The 17,964-nt window shown below is 46.2% G+C and overlaps 1 protein-coding gene and 1 pseudogene across 1 annotated transcript in view; both read right to left on the bottom strand.

Annotated features, from left to right (window-relative positions):
- Positions 1 to 11,852, bottom strand: part of TKT (transketolase) — a 30,115-nt gene extending 18,263 nt beyond the window's left edge. The window contains exons 1-2 of the mRNA XM_074199191.1: positions 11,702 to 11,852; positions 112 to 229 (exon numbers count right to left, since the gene is read on the bottom strand). Of these exons, the coding sequence (XP_074055292.1) occupies positions 112 to 229; positions 11,702 to 11,808 (225 nt within the window). The 5' untranslated portion in view covers positions 11,809 to 11,852. The remainder of the gene's footprint in view (positions 1 to 111; positions 230 to 11,701) is intronic.
- A 3,811-nt stretch (positions 11,853 to 15,663) lies between these two features.
- On the bottom strand, positions 15,664 to 16,361 carry LOC141496633 (PACRG-like protein pseudogene; annotated as a pseudogene).
- Positions 16,362 to 17,964: the final 1,603 nt, after the last annotated feature.

Raw genomic sequence — 17,964 nt, 5'->3', positions numbered from 1 at the left:
GAAACTGGGAAGAGATACTACAGTGTGGATCCATCAGAGATGAGGGTGATGGGTGACAGAATACTGGAGGAGTATCATTGATCCATCTGCTTTGGAGCAGCTGGTTCTTACCTTGGAGAGCACAAAGCGGTCATTACTGGGGTCTCTGGGATCCTGGGGTTTGTATTTCATCGTGTGGAAAAAGAGAACTGCCATGACCTCGGCCGCACTGCAGCATGATGTGGGGTGACTGCAGGCAAAAGAAACCCAGAGGTCAATGAGCTGCTCCCAACTCATGGAGCCCCAACCTGGTAGTCCAGCCAACCTTCAGAACCATTCTTTTTACCCTGACGCCAAGGAAATGTTTGAATCATGACCTGAGGATGGTGGAGGCCCCTGACAGGGCTTTATCAGGGGAGCCAAAATGACTCTCCAAAGATGTCAGGGGAGCTCAACTATCCAAAGATGATTGGCTGCCCCAAAGCTGGGGTTCTGCCCTCCACAGGGCTCTAGAAGAAATGCCTCCAAATTTCTAAGAAAAAACAGGATAGTAAGATAATGCATTGTCCCTTCCTCCTTTGCATGCAGAGATAGGAACCTAGGGTAAGGAACATATGAGACTCAGGTTTTGTTGAAACATTTTCCCCTCCTCTCTTTGGTTAAGAGACCTAGATCTGCTGAGGAAGGCTAACAAGAGAAATAAAAGTGATGAAAATAATTTTTTATTACAAGAAATAGCTGGGGGGCTGGGAAGGGTAGGTGGGAGAGAAATTTAATAGATGCAAGTGATGCAAAAACAAAATCAATAAAACCAAGGAAGGTAGTGGTGAGATTCTCTCATTTGAGGACCACTCCAAGAGAATCAGAATCTTCTCCACCATCACAGCAGTTGCTGCTCCTCACTAGACTGGAAAGCCAATTGTCATCAAGAAATAAGTGTTCTTAGTTTTTCCTTCTTTGCCTTTCTAGGATAACTTTTGTTTTGGTGGCGCTAGAGGTGTTTATGTGGGTGAGCAGGGAATAGAGGCAAGAGCAAAAGGGCAGTTACTATCAAGAGCCTGAAACTTTTTAATTGCCCAAGATTCTCCACTTTTAAGATTCCCTGGACCCACAGGGGAACCAAGGCCCAACAACCTGACCTGAACCATGGCTTTGGATTCCCCAAGTTTATTCTCACGGTTGTCTTCAGTCATTGGATTCCTCCAGGACGGGCTCCAATACACTTCCCCACTGTGCCCAAGATTTCTACTCAATCTTCCACTATTTTCCATCTTCCTCCAGGACAGATTCCAACAATTCTGGGTTTCATCGATCTCTTTGCTGCTTCAATGTGAGTCATTCTTGACCAAGACCCAAAGCCTTGTTTGCCACATGGCAACAATTTGTTTCTGAGCACAACCCAGCACACAAGTCCCCCCCCCCACTCTCCATGCATGTTAGCACTTGGGTGACTGGTCCTTGGAGGGAAACACTGCTCATTTCCTTCTAACATACAAAAGAGTTTCCATATCTGAGAGAAATGCCAACTACTTCCTTCTTACAGATAATGGAAGCTGGGATCCTTTCCCTCTCTGGTCAGTCCTCACCCCATAGGAACCCCACAAAATAAGAGGTCTGAGTTACTACTATTGGGTCAACAGGTATTAGTGGGGGTAACACTCTCATGGGGGTTAATTTACAAAACCCAAGCACATGCGTGTTTAATGTTGTCATCACATCACTTTATACTTAACCGTTCTCTATGAATTCCTGGTCTTGGGGGGGAAACAAGCTTAACCTGAAAAGAGTAAACAGGTGTTCCAGTGAAATGATTTGGCTAGATGGGTCATTTCCCCAAATTATAACACATACGAACAAAGTAAGAGCCCCCAAACTGTGAGAGGGAAAGTGCTTCTCAACTGCAGAGAATGCCCTACCTTTCCAGCAGGATCAGACAGTGACCAGTGTGTAAGGGGCTAAAGGTGGGTCTAGATGGGCCCCTGAAGACTTTTTCAGCTAATAAAGTCTTCCAACTTGGCAGCATTCCAATGAAGAATTTAAAATATTATGAAAATTCTCCAAGGGGAAAAATGGGGAAAAGAATCAAGCCTTTCCCTTATCCGAGGCAATGATCCTGGAGAAAACCTGGCAGTCAACTGCCAAGTTCCCATTGATTTAAAGTTGAAAGGAGCCTTAGAGACCAACCTCCCTCACTTCTGAGATGAGAAAATTGACACTCAAAGGGTAAGTCTTGGACAAATCTATGAAATGTCTGAGGTAGGATTTGAACTCAGGGCTATCCTAACTAGAATGTAAGATTTGCCATGTATCTTCCCCTTCTTAAACCCAAAGTAAAAAAAATCTGCAAATAACCATCTATGAGACACACTAAACATGAAGACAAAAGAATGCTTCCCCTCATAGACATGTGTGACAAGATTCTCTATATGATGTTATAAATTTTAAAGTTTAGTGATGGGAATAATAAATGAAATTCCTTATTTCTGGACAGGAATATGGATGGCTCCATCTCTGAATCCACTCCTTCCTTTCCCAAGACAGTAGATGCAATTTTTATAAAGTCTTTCCTCGGAAATTATCCAGATGTCTCTAATCCATCCTAACCCCAAGTTTACCCTAAAAGGTACCAGAGGGCAGGCCAACTGGGAAGGACCATCTGTAACCACCAGAATCAGGAAATGCCTGAGGAATACACCAAAAAAGAAAGTATCTCTGGTATTAAGCACAGAAAGGATCTATTTAAGCAGCAAGAAGTCTAAAAAATCACTGAGTCAAACCCCTTGTTTCAGATTTGGTACAGAGACTCAGTCAAGGCCATTCAGCTATTTGGTGGCAGAAGGAACTATCTTATTACTTCAAAAATCTGAAGTAATTACCCCAGAGCTCAAAGGAGGAAACAGACCAGTTAGCCCACATATCATTTACAAAAGCTATTGCATTGGTGTCTGTTCTGCAAATCCAACCCCATTCTCTTGAGCAAGAGGAAAATAGAGGAACCTCTTAGGGTTGGGAGGAAGGCTCCAGCACATCAGGAGAGGGTTATCAGGTTGCTTACATATGACTCCGGATTAGAATATGAAACTCAGCATTTAAGCTCCAACAGTGTGTGGGGGGGGAGAACAGTTAGACTAGTTGGAAAAAATTTCCAGTTGGGAATACAAAGACTTCTGGTCCCACAATACTATATATTATTCTTGACCATTCTGTTATTCTATCACCACCACATGCTCTGACCCAGTGTTTTCAAAGCTCCTGGTAGGGAAATATGGCCAAAGCAATTATAGTTCCCAAGGCTAAGGTTGAGGTTGAGGCTGAGCCTCCCGAAGGTGCATACCATAATAGTTGGTGGACTTTTTGTTTCCTTCCTTCCATTTCTCCAGCATGGAATCATAGCATAGCCAGATGGTATCAAATGAGCACAATTCCTTCATTTTACAGATGAGGAAACTAAGTCCCAGAATTGTTCAAGTTCCCACAAAGCTGAGTGACAGGTCAAGGAGTTGATTTGCGTGTTTTCTGGAAGAGCTGACATTTCCACAAATTGGAAGACTGCTTGGAGAGAAGCCTGGACACTTCAACAAGCCTTAGGTGTGAAGGTTTAAATATTGAGGTTTGGGTCATTACCCAAGTCAGACTCAGAGCAATGGAAACTGAAGAAGTAGGAAAAAAGAACTACTAATAGAGCCATACTGTAGGGGCAGCAATGTGGCTGCACACCCCAGGGTGTCTACTTTCTATGTGGGACTCTGCAGAGTCCTGTCTGCAGGAAAGATAAGCCAACACATAGGCTCTGTGTTAAAAGAGAAGTGTTGTGTACCAAAGAGTATGACATTGACCCACCGGGCTCAGGAATTTTAAAAGGACAGAAAAGAGACTTATAGTCCACCAGAGTGTTCACATTGGGTCTATAACAGGACAGGAAAGAAGACTATGTGTGCGGCTGTGCATGTATCAGTGACCTTGAGTGGGCGTGTTTTTTTTGGCTGGGGAAGGAGTTAACTTCATTGAGATCCTGTCCAGAGAATTATGGGTGAGGAAGAATGGACTCCCTCAATATATTCTTGGGGTCAGTTTTAAGACACAAAACCAAATAAAACCAACCCCCTCATTTATTAACAGATGAGGAAGTGTTTCAAAGTTTATTATAGGGAGATCAAAACAGAAATAGATTTGTTACCAAGCCCCCCACCCCACCCCATATCCAGAGCCAGTGACTGACTACCTTCCCTACCTGCTCCCTTTGGATATATCCCTACCCCAGGTGGGGGTGGAGTGAGGACTTAGTACCAGGGAAGTCAGTGAACAGAAGCAATAAAAACATGATTTGGATTCTGACACCCTCACAAAAAACCTTCCATGTTTTGTGGTTGTGATTTCAAATGGGTTCACGGCAGCTTCTCATCCCAGGAGAGGGTGCATTCAGGATGATCCCTTATCTCTTACCCAGCCAAGTCAGTTCACCAAGGTCTGACCAATAAACGTTTGGACAGATAATCACTCTTGCTCCATTCGCAAGAAGAAATGAACTCTCACCTATTTGGAAGAAATCTGGGCAAGTTCACCCTTCCCTCATTTTGATTTAAGCCAAGTAAGCCTTGGGAATAAGAAAAATTCAACAAGATGTGCAAGAGGGTGCCTAGGACCCATCAGGACAAATTAATATTGAATTTGTTTCTGTCCTCTGTGGGCTGCTGCTAGTGTAGACACCACCACAATCTGCTTTGATGTGGAGGTATGGAGAACCGAAGATGGTCATTTCCTCAGTAGCAATTTTTGGAGTGTTTATGCCCGAGTGAAACATCCAAATACTGGCCTCCATTCTCCAGAGCACAGAAACTCTTACATGTCTCCCCCCTGCCAATCCCATCCCAGGCACAATGGGAGAAGCAGGAGTCCTGATTTCTGAGACCGGAATTGAACCCAGGTATTCCTGACTCCAGGGCTGGTGCTTTATCCACTGCGCCACCTAGCCGCCCCTTGATTTTATTTTTATTAAGGCAGCAGGGTTAACCAGATTTGTACTCAAGTCCTCCTGAGTCCAGGGCCAATGTTCTATCCACTGTGCCACCTAGCTGCTCCTTAGTGATAATTTTTCTTATCTCCAAGGAATATTTATTAAGCATCTTCTATAGGCCAAAAAGGCTGTGGTCAAGTGGAGATTCTGGACTTATTGGAAGAAACTGGTTTAAGTCATTTAACCAAATTCCAGACTTAGTTGGAGAAGTTTCTGGTCTTTATTTAGTGAATGGAGGTTCTACTCCCCTCCTCCCTTATGAAAAGGGGTGAGGGATACAAAGTCAGACACCCGCCTCCAAAAGACTTTGCCTTCAAGAACTATTTGGTGGGGTGGCAGAGGAAATGCAACATCCAAATCTGTCCCATTTTAGACTCAAGCACCAATAGGCTTGGGATAGACTAATTTTACTATTAGTGGCACATTGCCACCTCACCTCAAATTTAGTCCTTTTAAAAAAATTTTTGCAAGATAATCAGGGTTAAGTGATTTGCCCAGAGTCACACACCTAGTGTTAGGTGTCTGAGGCTAGGAAAATTGAACTTGGGTACTCTTAAATTTAGGGCCAGTGATCTATCCACTATCACTTAGCTATCCCATTGTAATTTAGTCTTAAAGAGTTATCTGGAGCCCTGAGAGATAAGTTAATGATTTGTCATGGTTACCTAGCCAGTAGGTGTCAGAGGTGAGATTTAAATCCAAATCTTGGCTTCAAGGCCAGCTCTCTAGCCACTGTGCCACCATTTTTTAAAGTATTTTATTTGTTATAACATTATGCAATCCTGGATCCAAAGACTTAGGACTAGAAGGTATCCCAGAGAGCTTGGAAACTTCATTCTTCCCCAAAACACATTTTACAGATGGGGAAACTTAAGTGATTTGGCCAAATTGTAAAGCCTAGATTCAAGTACAAGTCCTCTGTATCCAAACTTCAAGGGTTAGGACACTAAAAGTTGACAGAAATGGACCGAAAATAAAACTTAAAAAAAAATTATTTCAACCCTAAAAGATGACGGATGCAGAAGAAATGCATCAACTAGAGTCAACCACTACAGGCAAATACCAAGTTAAGCCTGATTACACCCTCAGTCATCTCTTTATGGCCTCCTGCCCATTTTTTATTTTGAGAAACTATTAGCTGGAACTTGAAAGTCAGTATCAAGGTTTACGTTTAACCATAATTGCTGGCTTTCAGTGGTCAGAATATAAAGATGTAAACTGAGGCATGGCAGTTGCCATCTCTCCCAGAGCATTACATAAATTATGACTGAGAAAACTCCTCAGAGGTAGATTTCTGAATTACTCTAACCAAGAGTCCACCTGCGTGGGTTCAAATTTAATTCATGTAACAGCTGAGGATTCACAGGCTGGGTAACTAGACCCCAAATAAAAACATCTTACAGGGACATGGGTACAGAGGACTTGGCAAGCATTACTTTTTTCCAGTTCTCTTGGGGGGAAAAAAGATCCATTAATGACCAGTTGCATTTCCTAATGTAGCTTACAACATCAGTTAGCAACTAATTAGCAATGCTCCTTCCTTCTGCAAAGTTCCAAGTTCAGATTTTCCTCAAGTCATTTCTTCTCTCCCTTTCTATGCGGCAGCTTTCCAACTGAACTGTTTCCATTTCCTGTCTTTCTCTTGTCCCTCACAGTTTACCTCGAATTTTTTCCTTCATGGATTAGGAATCTGCAGCTCAAACTGGCACGTGATTGGTCCGCTTGGATGTTGGTTGATGGCTTTGATTCTTGGAAATCTTCAACCTGACTAAGCTCAGTTCTGAGATCACACACAGTCCTCACCATCCAGGGGAATAAAGACTCTAGGGTCTGGTGACCAATTCCTCCTGGAAATGCTTTGTATTCCCTAATCTATATAAATTGCATTTCCTACTAGAATGGCAAGCTCTGAGGACTTTTTGGTGTTTTGATCATCCCATCAAGAGAGGCAGCAAAATCAGAAAGAGGTGGGTTCAAGTCCTGCCTCTGGCATTGTGAAAACACTGGTTCTGCAGTCAGAAGATGTGGGCTCAAATTCACTCCTGTGTCCTTGGGTAAGTCATTGTCGCTGACTCTAAAAAATCCTCAGACTTGGACTAGCTGGACTTTGATGCCCCTTATTTTAACTCTGAAATGAATCCAGAGATGCCCATCTGCATTGGTAAAGGGTCTACCTGGAGTTGCCTCAATGCACGTACCCCAAACCAAAGCCCTCCAACCTGGCCAAGTGCTTCATACATGATCCATAGCACAGTGGTTAGGGAACTGGACCTGGAATCAGGAAGATCTGAGTTCAAATCAAACTGGGTTCTTACTAGTTGTAGAATCCATTTCATCATCTACAAAATGGAGGGGGGGATTGTAGCATCTACCTCAAGGTTGTTGAGAGGATCGAGTAAGACATGAGCACTTAGCAAAGGGCTAGATAATAATTAATAATTCATCCCAAACCGGTGTCTTAAGCACCCCTTATCTGCCAAACACTGTGCTTAGTGTTGGGGATAAAAAGACTAGTAAAGACATCCCTTCCAAAAAGGTGTTCAGTCTGGGGTTACTGGAACAATCTAACAAGCCAGTAACCATGCACAAATGATTCAGACATCAAATGAGAAGACTTCATTTAAGAGGGATTGGGAAAGGCTTCCTCTGAAAAATGTGCAGTCTGAGGGATTTAGGATGAACAATACCATCTGGGCCCAGAGAGATCTGAAAATAGACTGCTGAAAATACAAAAATTTTACAATAATATAAAATGCCCTCCACTTGGGCAGGACCCCAGTTCTCTCCTGCATCCAGACTGCCTTTGGGCAGGGTCCATTAAGAGTTCTGTTCTCTGGGTCCCTTGGCACAACTCGTAGTTGCAAGACAAAGTAGGAAAAAGTATCTGGCCAAAGAGCTGGGATTTAAGAAAGAGTGAAGAGCCGGTGCTTGCAATGTGGATCTGTTGTTACCAGGCCCTGTGTGTGTCTAAACCATCTGTGTTGGACCCGCCTAATTCTCCTGGGCCACTGTCATCCTCAGAGCACTGTGTGGAGGACAGTGCGGCCTAGTGAAACACTTCACTAGGAAATAGAATCCTAGATTTAGAAGCAGAAGGAACCAGCCTCCTAAAACTGAAGCCTAAAGATGTTAAGTGACTCCCCCAGCTGGTATGGGGGTGAGGCAGAATTCAAACTCAGGTCTTCCTGCCTCTGGGATAAATCTATCTACACCATAGCCTGGTTCTAGCTAACAGATCTGACACTCAACATCCAAGGACTTAATGCCTCATTCTTTTCCTTCACTTGTTAGCAGTTAAAGGTAATGGATAGGGGCGGCTAGGTGGCGCAGTGGCTAAAGCACAGGCCTTGGAGTCAGGAGGACCTGGGTTCAAATGCAGTCTCAGACACTTAATGAACCTCTGGTCTGACTGGATGACTTTGAGCAGGTCACTCCCTCTTCCCCTGGAGCCACACTCTTTTTGGACTATGCTGTCCCTGAGAACAAAGTAGTCTTTTGCCTTTTCTTAGACCCCATCACTTAGGACAGAGGGGATAGTCATGGTCTGTCCTTCTCAAAACCTGACATCAGGGAGGTGACGCCATGGCATGCAGGTGAGTTGGATTTGGGGGACCTGTGCTAAGCCGCCAGCCCCAATTTCTTCTCTGGAGCCATTTAAGACCAGTAGGATCTAAGACAAGATGGTCCTGGATGCAAGTGACTTGACCAAGGTCACACAGAGACCATTGCAGATCAAGGACAGAGGCTATTCTCAACCTTTGAGAGACCTTACGGCCCAAGGAGGCAAAAAGGACCCTTCATCTTTTGGGTGTTGATCAGCTCTCACACAATGAGACCTAAATAAACAAGAGCTGGTCCATTCCTCCCAAGCGAGGCCAGATAGCAGAAGTACAAGCCCTCTGGACTTTGCACCAGAAGACAGTGTAGAAAAAATTAGGGACCTCGAAGGTCCCCCTGAGGTTCAAATCTTTCAGTAGAAAATTGGAGCTAAGAAAATCTTCTGAGGCCAATCAAATGCCATAAGAACTTCGAGATTCTCATGGTCCTGGGGAACTCCTCCAAAACCCCAAAATTCCCAGGAGCTTTGCCTCAGAGAGGTTAAAACAAATTTGCCCAGAATCCCCAAAAGATAAAATTGAAGCCCAGCTCTTCCTGGCTGCCCTCTGCATTAGCCCAGGTCACCCAAGTCAATCTCCCAGGTATAAGAACTCTGGGAGAGCTAAACCATAACTTCTTTAGGTTTTTGCAAGGCAAATGGGGTTAAGTGACTTGCTCAAGGCCACACAGCTAAGTGATTATTAAGTGCCTGAGGTCAAATTTGCACTCAGGTCCTCTTGACTCACTGCATCACCTAGCTGCCCCACCATAACTTATTTTTAAAATAGTATTTTATTTTGTCCAACTATGTGTAACAGCAATTTTTTTTTAGGTTTTTGCAAGACAAACGGGGTTAAGTGGCTTGCCCAAGGCCACACAGCTAGGTCATTATTAAGTCACATTTGAACCCAGGTCCTCCTGACTCCAGGGCAGGTGCTTTATCCACTGCACCACCTAGTCACCCCAGCAATTTTTAATTCATTTTGAGTTCCAAATTTTTCCTCTCCATCCTTTCCCTCCCTCCTTCGTAAAATGGTCATTTGACATAGATTCTTAGATGTTCAATCATACTATTTCCATGAGTCATTCTAACTTCGTCTTAACAATCCATGAATCTCAGTGACTTATCCAAGATCATACAGCTACAAGGGAGCTCAGGTCATCCTGATTCGAAGTCCAAGAGTCCTCAAGACCATTTCACACAAATTGGAGCTAGGTGGAGATCATTTTTCTATTTCCTTTTCACTTCCCAGACAGACATTCTCTTTAATGTTGGAGGTCAGCTCAGATTCCCTGAGGAGCAGGTGAGGGCACAGCTCATAAATGAGTAACTCACCACCGACCTGAGGGACTGACCTACATTCTACTGAACATCTCCCCCTGCATTGCTTAGAAATCCTGTGGATAATTAGTTCTGACTGTTGGACACACACAAAAAAGCAGGATCGCTTAGGCCCCAAGGGAATGCATTCCTTGGCCCCTAGACATGAGCTGGATTATCTTCCCCTTTGCGCTGCCCTGAGAGACCTGCAGCATGACCCTCCAACAAGCCATTTATCCCTATTGCCTTGCAAGAAATAAGAAAAGAAAAGCTAAGGGCAAAGGGGTATGGCCCAGCCTGAATTTGGTTTGGTTTGGTTTTGGCAAGGCAGTGGGGTGAAGGGACTTGCCCAAGGTCACACAGCTGGCTAATTAAGTGTTTGAAGCCCGTGCCCCTCCAGCCTGAGGCTGGCACCACCCTGATCCTGGGTAACCTCTTCAGAGGACAGCTCCTTTCCATCAAGGTCCCACCAGCCTAAATGCTTTCATCATTTGGAGCCCAGGTTCCAGAACAAGGAACGAGGAAGTTCTAAGTTTGCTGGAGGGCTTTGTTATTCTTTTGATGTTTTCCAAAGCAGAGAAAGGGAAGGAGCAAACGTTAGTAGCTGGAAAAGAACACTACAAAAGAAACTGAAGGGATAGTTGGGTTCCACCCCGGCAAATTCTTTGCCACTCCCTCGTGGGTGGTTCTGGAGTGGGGTGGGGATCCCTTCGGCCTTTCATTGCCTTGGAGCTTTGGAGAACTCATTTAGCTTGGGGTCTGTAAGCTCCTTGCCTACGGCGGTGCCCCTGGCTTCGGGTGCCCCTCGGGCCACGTGTGTGCATTTTTAATCAACACGAACTACTCGGCAGTCCCTCGCTTGCCCAGATGGAAGCCATGCCAGTGCTCTCGGGCCTCTGCAGTCCGCTTCATGGCCCCATCGCATCTGCATCCGGCCCGGAGCCTCGCCAAGGCTCCACGCTCCTGGTCTACACCTCTTGCCCTCCTCCCCCAGGAGAGGAGTGATGCCCTCCCTAGCCCCGGGAAGTCTGCTTCCACCTGGGCACCCCGGGGGCGGCTGGGCTGGCCTCCGCACCCCCAACTTGCCACCTCAGCCCCAGGAGGGCGCAGGCTGGAGCGCGCCTGCGCGGGCCAAGCCGGGATCCCGAGCCGGGGGACCGCATGGGCGCCCCTGAAGCGGAGCGGGGGACCCCGGGCCGGGGCCGGCGAGGAATCAGACGGGGGGGGGGGGGGCTCCTCGGCCCCAAGGCGGGGTGACCCGGGACTAGGAGGAGGAGGGGCGGGGCCAGCCTCGGGTTCCGGTCGGGGATCTCAGGCTCGGGAAGGCCCGGGCGCGCTCGCGTGGCCGCCGGGGCACCCCGAGAGCCTCCCCTCTGGGCAGCCCCGGCAGCTGCAGGCCCGGAGTGCCACAGCCGGGCACCCCTGGGAGGGCGCCAGGACACCCCACCTCCTCCCGATCCGGGCCCCCCGCACGGCCGTCCCCCGGCTCAGCCCGATCGGAGCCCCGGCCCGGGACCCACTGCCCGAACCCTGCACCCACTCTCGCCCCCCCCCCGCCCCGCGCCCCAACTCTGCGCTTCCAGCGCCCGGGGGCCCCGGAGGACGGAACACCCCACCGCACCCCGATCGGAGCCCCGGCCCGGGACCCACTGCCCGAACCCTGCACCCACCCTTGCCCCCCTCCCCGCCCCGCGCCCCAACTCTGCGCTTCCAGCGCCCGGGGGCCCCGGAGGACGGAACACCCCACCGCACCCCGATCGGAGCCCCGGCCCCGGGCCCCCGGCGCTCACCCGGAGCCCGCGGCGCTGGTGGCGCGGATGGAGCCGAGGCGCAGCCGGTTGGCACTGTCCTTCAGGGCCTGCAGCTTCTGCTGGTCCGGCTTGTGGTAATCCTCCATGGCGAAGCGAGCTTGGCCGGGGGCCCGAGCGGGGAGGCCGAGCGCTGCGAGAGGGGGAGGCCGGCCTCCGCGCGCCCTCTTATGACCGGGCCTACCTGCGGGAGGAGCCGGACGAGGAGGAGGAGGAGGAAGGCTGCCAGGAGGCGGGGCCAGCCCCCAGGCCCGCCCCGCCCCATCGGGCCACCCTGGGGGGAGGGGAGGCCTGGCCCCGAGTGCAGCACCCCCATGTCCGCCCGTCCCCCGGAGGGAGGGACCCTCAGAAGCCTCCCAGGCTCTTGCGCATTACTTTTTACAGAAGGGGAAATCGAGTCCTGGACCAGGGAAGTCACCGGGCCAAGACCATTCAAAGAGCGCCCGGGAGAGCTGGGACTCAGCCTCAGTCTCCCTGCCTACAACAGCCGGATAGGCCGGGGTGCAGGCGCCACCCTTGTGTTTTCATTTTTGCACAACTGCCCCCAGACCGGGGTTTGCTGAAGCCACGGGGGGCGGCCCTGCTCCCCGCCATGTTTTTACAAGCCAAAAACAGGACAGATTAAGAAGCAAAACATCTATAGTGAGATACAGAATTGTTCTTTTTTTAAAACAAGGCAATGGGTCAAGTGACTTGCTCAAGGTCACCCAGCTAGGCGTCTGGGTCCGGATTTGAACCCAGGTCCTCGTGACTCCAGGGCGGGTGCTTTATGCACTGCGCCACCTAGCCGCCCCAGATACAGAATTTTTTTAAAAATTCCCAGACCCCACAAGGAGGCAGGCTCCCCGGCCCTGAGGGATCTCCAAACCGAAGTGATTACTCAGTTACCACCTGGACTGGCAGGGCGAGCCAAGTCTGACTCTTCAGGACCCCTCGGGGGAGATTTTCTTGGCAGAGACATGGAAGGGGTTGCCCATTGTCTTCTCCAGCTCATTTTACAGGTAAGGAAACTGAGGCGAACAAGGGTAAGTGAGTTGCCTAAGGTCACACAGCTTCAGATCTCACCTACTCCAGGGCCTGGGCTCTCTCCACTGTGCTCCCTAGCAAAACGCTGAGGCTCCTCCTAACTAAAAGCCCTTGCTTTTTGGTTAGCTAGGATCTCCAGTTGCTGCTCCCCTGTGTGGGGGCTAGCCAGGGCAGCAGAAGCCATATCAGCCATCCCACTGCCATCTGAAGGCTCCCACTCCATCTGGAGCAAGGTTACACTATTCCTCCCTTCTGAAAAAGCAATGGGCCTTAGCTGGAGGAGATGAATGAGCTGCCCAAGAAGCCCCTAGCTGGCACTCTGGGAGGGACTTGTCCAAGCAAAAGCCTCATTTCCCAGAAGAGAGTTACTCAGAAAGGTCTAGCTGAGGGTTAAATGAAAACCCTGGAGAGGACACCCAGGCTGCCTAGCCTCACAGCAGGACTCCAGAGGGCCTGAACAGGAGCTGCCTTGCCCCTTTTCATATGTACATTGATTAGATTTGCTTCATCATACTTATTTATGACAGGCTCTGTGACTATATAGGAAAGTCAATGGGAATTGATAAGGATTATCATAAAAAAGAGCATCAATAAAATATTTGGGGGCCTTTTGGGGGGGTGAAGGGAGTGGGATAAGTGACTTCCCCAAGGTCACACAGCTAGGGACTTGAACTCAGGACCTGTACCTCTGCCCTGCACCTCTGAGCTGCCCCTTACATTTGTTTTTACCATTCATTTGAAAAATTCTGAGTATATAAAATATTTGAAAAAGTGAAAAAAAAGGGGGCAGCTAGGTGTTTCAGTGAATAAAGCACCGGCCCTGGAGTCAGTAGGACCTGAGTGAATCTGAGCTCAGACACTTAAAATTTCCTAGCTGTGTGACCCCCATCGCCCTGTAACCCCCCCAAAAAAAAATCCCAAAAATAAATGCTTTAAAATAGAGGGGCTAGGTGTTGGAGTAGATAAAGCACCAGCCCTGGAGTCAGGAGTACCTGGGTTCAAATCCCCTCTCATGCACTTAGTAATGACCTAGCTGTGTGGCCTTGGGCAAGCCACTTAAACCCATTTGCCTTGCAAAAACCTAAAAAAAAAATGAAAAAGAAAAAAGAGGGGAAAAATATGACTAGAAAGGATAATGATCTTTGGAAGGGTTGTGGGAAATCTGGGACACTATTACACTGTTGGTGGAGCTGTGAACTCATCCAACCTTTCTGGAGAGCTATTTGGAACTACACCCAAAGGGCAACAAAAATGTGCATACCTTTTGACCCAGCAATGCCACTCCTGGGTATATACCCTGAAGAGATGATGAAAAAGGGTAAAAACATCTGTTGTACAAAAGTCTTCATAGCAGCCCTGTTTGTGGTGGAAAAGAATTGGAAATCAATTAAATGTCCTTCAATTGGGGAATGGCTTAACAAATTGTGGTATATGTATGTCATGGAACACTATTGTTCTATTAGAAACCAGGAGGGATGGGAATTCAGGGAAGCCTGGAAGGATCTGCATGAGCTGGTGCTGAGTGAGATGAGCAGAACCAGAAAAACACTGCACACCCTAACAGCAACATGGGGGCGATGATCAACCTTGAAGGACTCACTCATTCCATCAGTGCAACAATCAGGGACAATTTGGGGCTGTCTGCAATGGAGAATAGCATCTGTATCCAGAGAAAGAACTGGGGAGTTTGAGCAAAGTTCAAGGACTATTCCCTTTAATTCCCTTTAATCTGTTATCTTATTGTCTGACCTTGCTATCTCTTATACTTCTCGTTTCCTCCTTAAGGATCGGATTTCTCTCTCATCACACTCAATTTGGATCAGTGTACAACATGGAAAGAAAAAAAAGAGAGGAGAAAAAGGAGTTGCTGCTGAGACCTGAGCATCTCCTAAAGTCCCATCTGAGAAATGATCATCTAAAATAAAGCTAAAGGAAGCTATGATCTGGTTAATTATTACATGTGAAGGAATGACTGCCATTCATGAATGAGATGAAGAGCTTCAGAAACTAAAAAAGAGGGAACAAAGTCATATTTATCAGCAGTTTCTCTAGAAAGCACAGGCTTCTTATTCCCAGCTAATACTTAGGGTGAGGTGCCATTAGGCCCCCTATTTTTAGAGGAATAAATAGATTCTAAGAGAGTTGCAAGGCTACACTGAGATTCTCTGGAAGTTCAATCAAGAAACAAATACTTCTTTTTCTTTTTCTTTTTTTTTCAAGCATTTAATTCTTTAATATCTCAATTTACAATGTATATTTCTTTTAGGTAAGGAAATATAAAAAATAACATTTACTTATATATTACAACACCTAAACTCATGTACAGCTTTAGCAAATTATAATAATAATTTACATGTACTATTGAAAAACTCATTCTTTTAAATGTTCTGGATGTTTTACCAAGTATTCCATATTACAAAAATACCTCTTTATAAGCAATAATTTATCAGTGAATTACTAAACAGTTTAACAACACTTACTAATTTCTATGACTCTGATAAGTCTAAAGACTCAAAAGTATGACAGTAATTATGAAAAATTAGTGAATCACGTAAGTGATGTTATAACCAACAGGCACTAAAATATAAATATTAAATCTGTAAACAAAACCGTGGTTCTTAATACAGACCAGCTGTAGCAGAAAAAGAATTGTTTGATAAACCTTACAAAATTGCACTAAAGAAGTCTTTTCAATTGTTTTCCATAATTAACCATTTTCCCAGGCTGATAAATGCTTATTTGCTATGATTCAGTAGAATCAATTTTGTGTATTAATTTTTATAATGTAAATAACAAATCAGTAGCTGTGATAAAAAATATGAAACATGTTCAAAAGGGATCCTGTGATGTTCACCAACAGACTTCTGACGTCTCTCACCATGTCAAATGGTTTTATCATTCCTTTTAAGAGCAGATGGAACAATTAAGTTGGAATTTTAGCTTTGATGATCCTTAGGCGGCCACTTCCACCATGGTGTTCTAGCTTTTCTAAAGCACTGGTGATTGGCTCTTTGAATTTCTTCTCGTTAGTCTCTTGGAAAGACATGCTTCAGTTGATCATTTAGAGAAGGCCCAACAATACCACTCAGCTGTACGAGAGCATTCAATCCCCTTTCAAATACTTCGTGTGGATGAGTCAGAGCTGCCTTCCAGACAGGAATCAGTCTAGGTAGCAAAGGCAGTTTTTTCAGTAGCACCTTCACCCAAAAGCAATTCTTTAAAACCTTCTTTGGATACCAATGTATATGGACGTTTAGTCTCTCTTAAACCCTCTGCTAAAGTAATAAGAGGATCAAATGGAAGAGTCAGGAAGACAGTCGCACTGTCCTTTGTGCTGTTCTGAACCACGTACCAGCCTGCAAGCAATACCTCCTTTGGAGCAAATAGCAGCAGAAGCAGAAGGGGCACGTGGTTGATCTCCATACGGGTCAATAGTTTCAGGATTGAGTTTATCACTCGGCGGAGGGCGAGGTTTCTTCACAACATCTGGAGAATGGTTGGAGGACAATGACTTGTTTTGTTGTGCTACACATCTAGCTGATGAGGTTCTTTGTTCACAGGGCCCTGTCACTCTGTTTCTCAAGTGTAGGCTTCCATGACCCTCTGATTTCTGCATTCTTTCTTTCTCAGTGGTTGCCCCTGATGGCCAGGTCGCAGAGCTCGCTCAGTGCCCTCATCCAGCCCGCGACGCGCACAGACTCCTGGCCACCACCGCAGCCAGTCCCGGAGGAGGCGCGGAAGGCCCCAGCTCCCAAGGCCGGGCATCTGGCTCCTCTTTCTTTTTTTAAAATGACTTGCCCCGGGGTCATACAACCAGTAAGTGGCTGAGATCTGATTTGAACTCCGGTCCTCCTGACTCCAGGGCTCTGGCCACTGCCCCACCTAGCTGCTCTGGAACAAGTATTTCTTCCTTCCTTCCTTTCTTTCTTTCTTTCTTTCTTTCTTTCTTTCTTTCTTTCTTTCTTTCTTTCTTTCTCTTTCTTGCTTGCTTTTTCTTTCTTTTTAAAAATTTATTTAATCATTTTTGCATTTTACAATTTTCCCCCTAATCTTGCTTCCCTCCACCCACCCTCCAGTCTGTTAGCCTTTTCATTGTTTCCATGGTATGCATTAATGTAAATGGAATGTGTTGAGAGAGAAATCATATCCTTAAGGAAGAAAAATAAAGTATAAGAGATAGCAAAATTCCATGATAAGATAGTGAGGTTTTTTTTTTTAAATTAAAAGTCATAGTCTTTGGTCTTTGTTCAAACTCCACAGTTCTTTCTCTGGATACAGATGGGATTCTCCATTGCAGACAAACCCAAATTGTCCCTGATTGTTGCACTGATGGAATGAGCAAATCCATCAAGGTTGATCATCACCCCTATGTTGCTGTTAGGGTGGACAGTGTTTTTCTGGTTCTGCTCATCTCGCTCAGCATCAGTTCATGCAAATTCCTCCAGGCTTCCCCAAATTCCCATCCCTCCTGGTTTCTAATAGAACAATAGTGTTCCATGACATTCATATACCACAATTTGTTCAGCCATTCCCCAACTGAAGGACATTCACTCAGTTTCCAGTTCTTTGCCACCACAAACAGGGCTGCTATGAATGTTTGTACAAGTGATGTTTTACTCTTTTTCATCATCTCCTCAAGGCATAGATCCAGGAGTGGTATTACAGGATCAAAGGGGATGCATATTTTTGTTGCCCTTTGGGCTGTAATTCCAAATTTCTCTCCAGAAAGGTTGGATGAGTTCACAGCTCCACCACCAATGTATCAGTGTCCCAGATTTCCCACATCCCTTCCAACATGGATCATTGTCCTTTCTGGTCATACTGGCCAGTCTGAGAGGTGTGAGGTGGCACCTCAGAGAAGCTTTAATTTCCATTTCCTCTGAAGTAGTGACTTAGAGCAATTTTCATATGACTATGGATCGCTTTGATTTCCTCTTGTTCTTTTTTTTTAATGACTTGCCTAGGATCATAAAACTATTAAATGTCTGAGGTCTGAATTTGAACTGAGGTCCTCCTGACTCCAGGGCTTTAGCCACTGCCCCACCTAGCTGCTTTGGAGCAAGTATTTCTTAAACCCACTTAGTAGGGCCTAAGCCCTAGACAGGGAATTAGACAAACAAAGAATGAACAGCTCCCTCCTTATATTTTAAAGCCCCTGGAGTATAGACAGCACAAAGTTACTGTATCCAACCAATCACACATAAAGTAGTTAATACAGA

Source organism: Macrotis lagotis, chromosome 8 (assembly GCF_037893015.1).
Source record: "Macrotis lagotis isolate mMagLag1 chromosome 8, bilby.v1.9.chrom.fasta, whole genome shotgun sequence".
In the NCBI taxonomy this organism is placed as follows: domain Eukaryota; kingdom Metazoa; phylum Chordata; class Mammalia; order Peramelemorphia; family Peramelidae; genus Macrotis; species Macrotis lagotis.
Note: the sequence above shows the minus strand (reverse complement) of the source record. Positions and strands in the feature narration are given on the sequence as shown.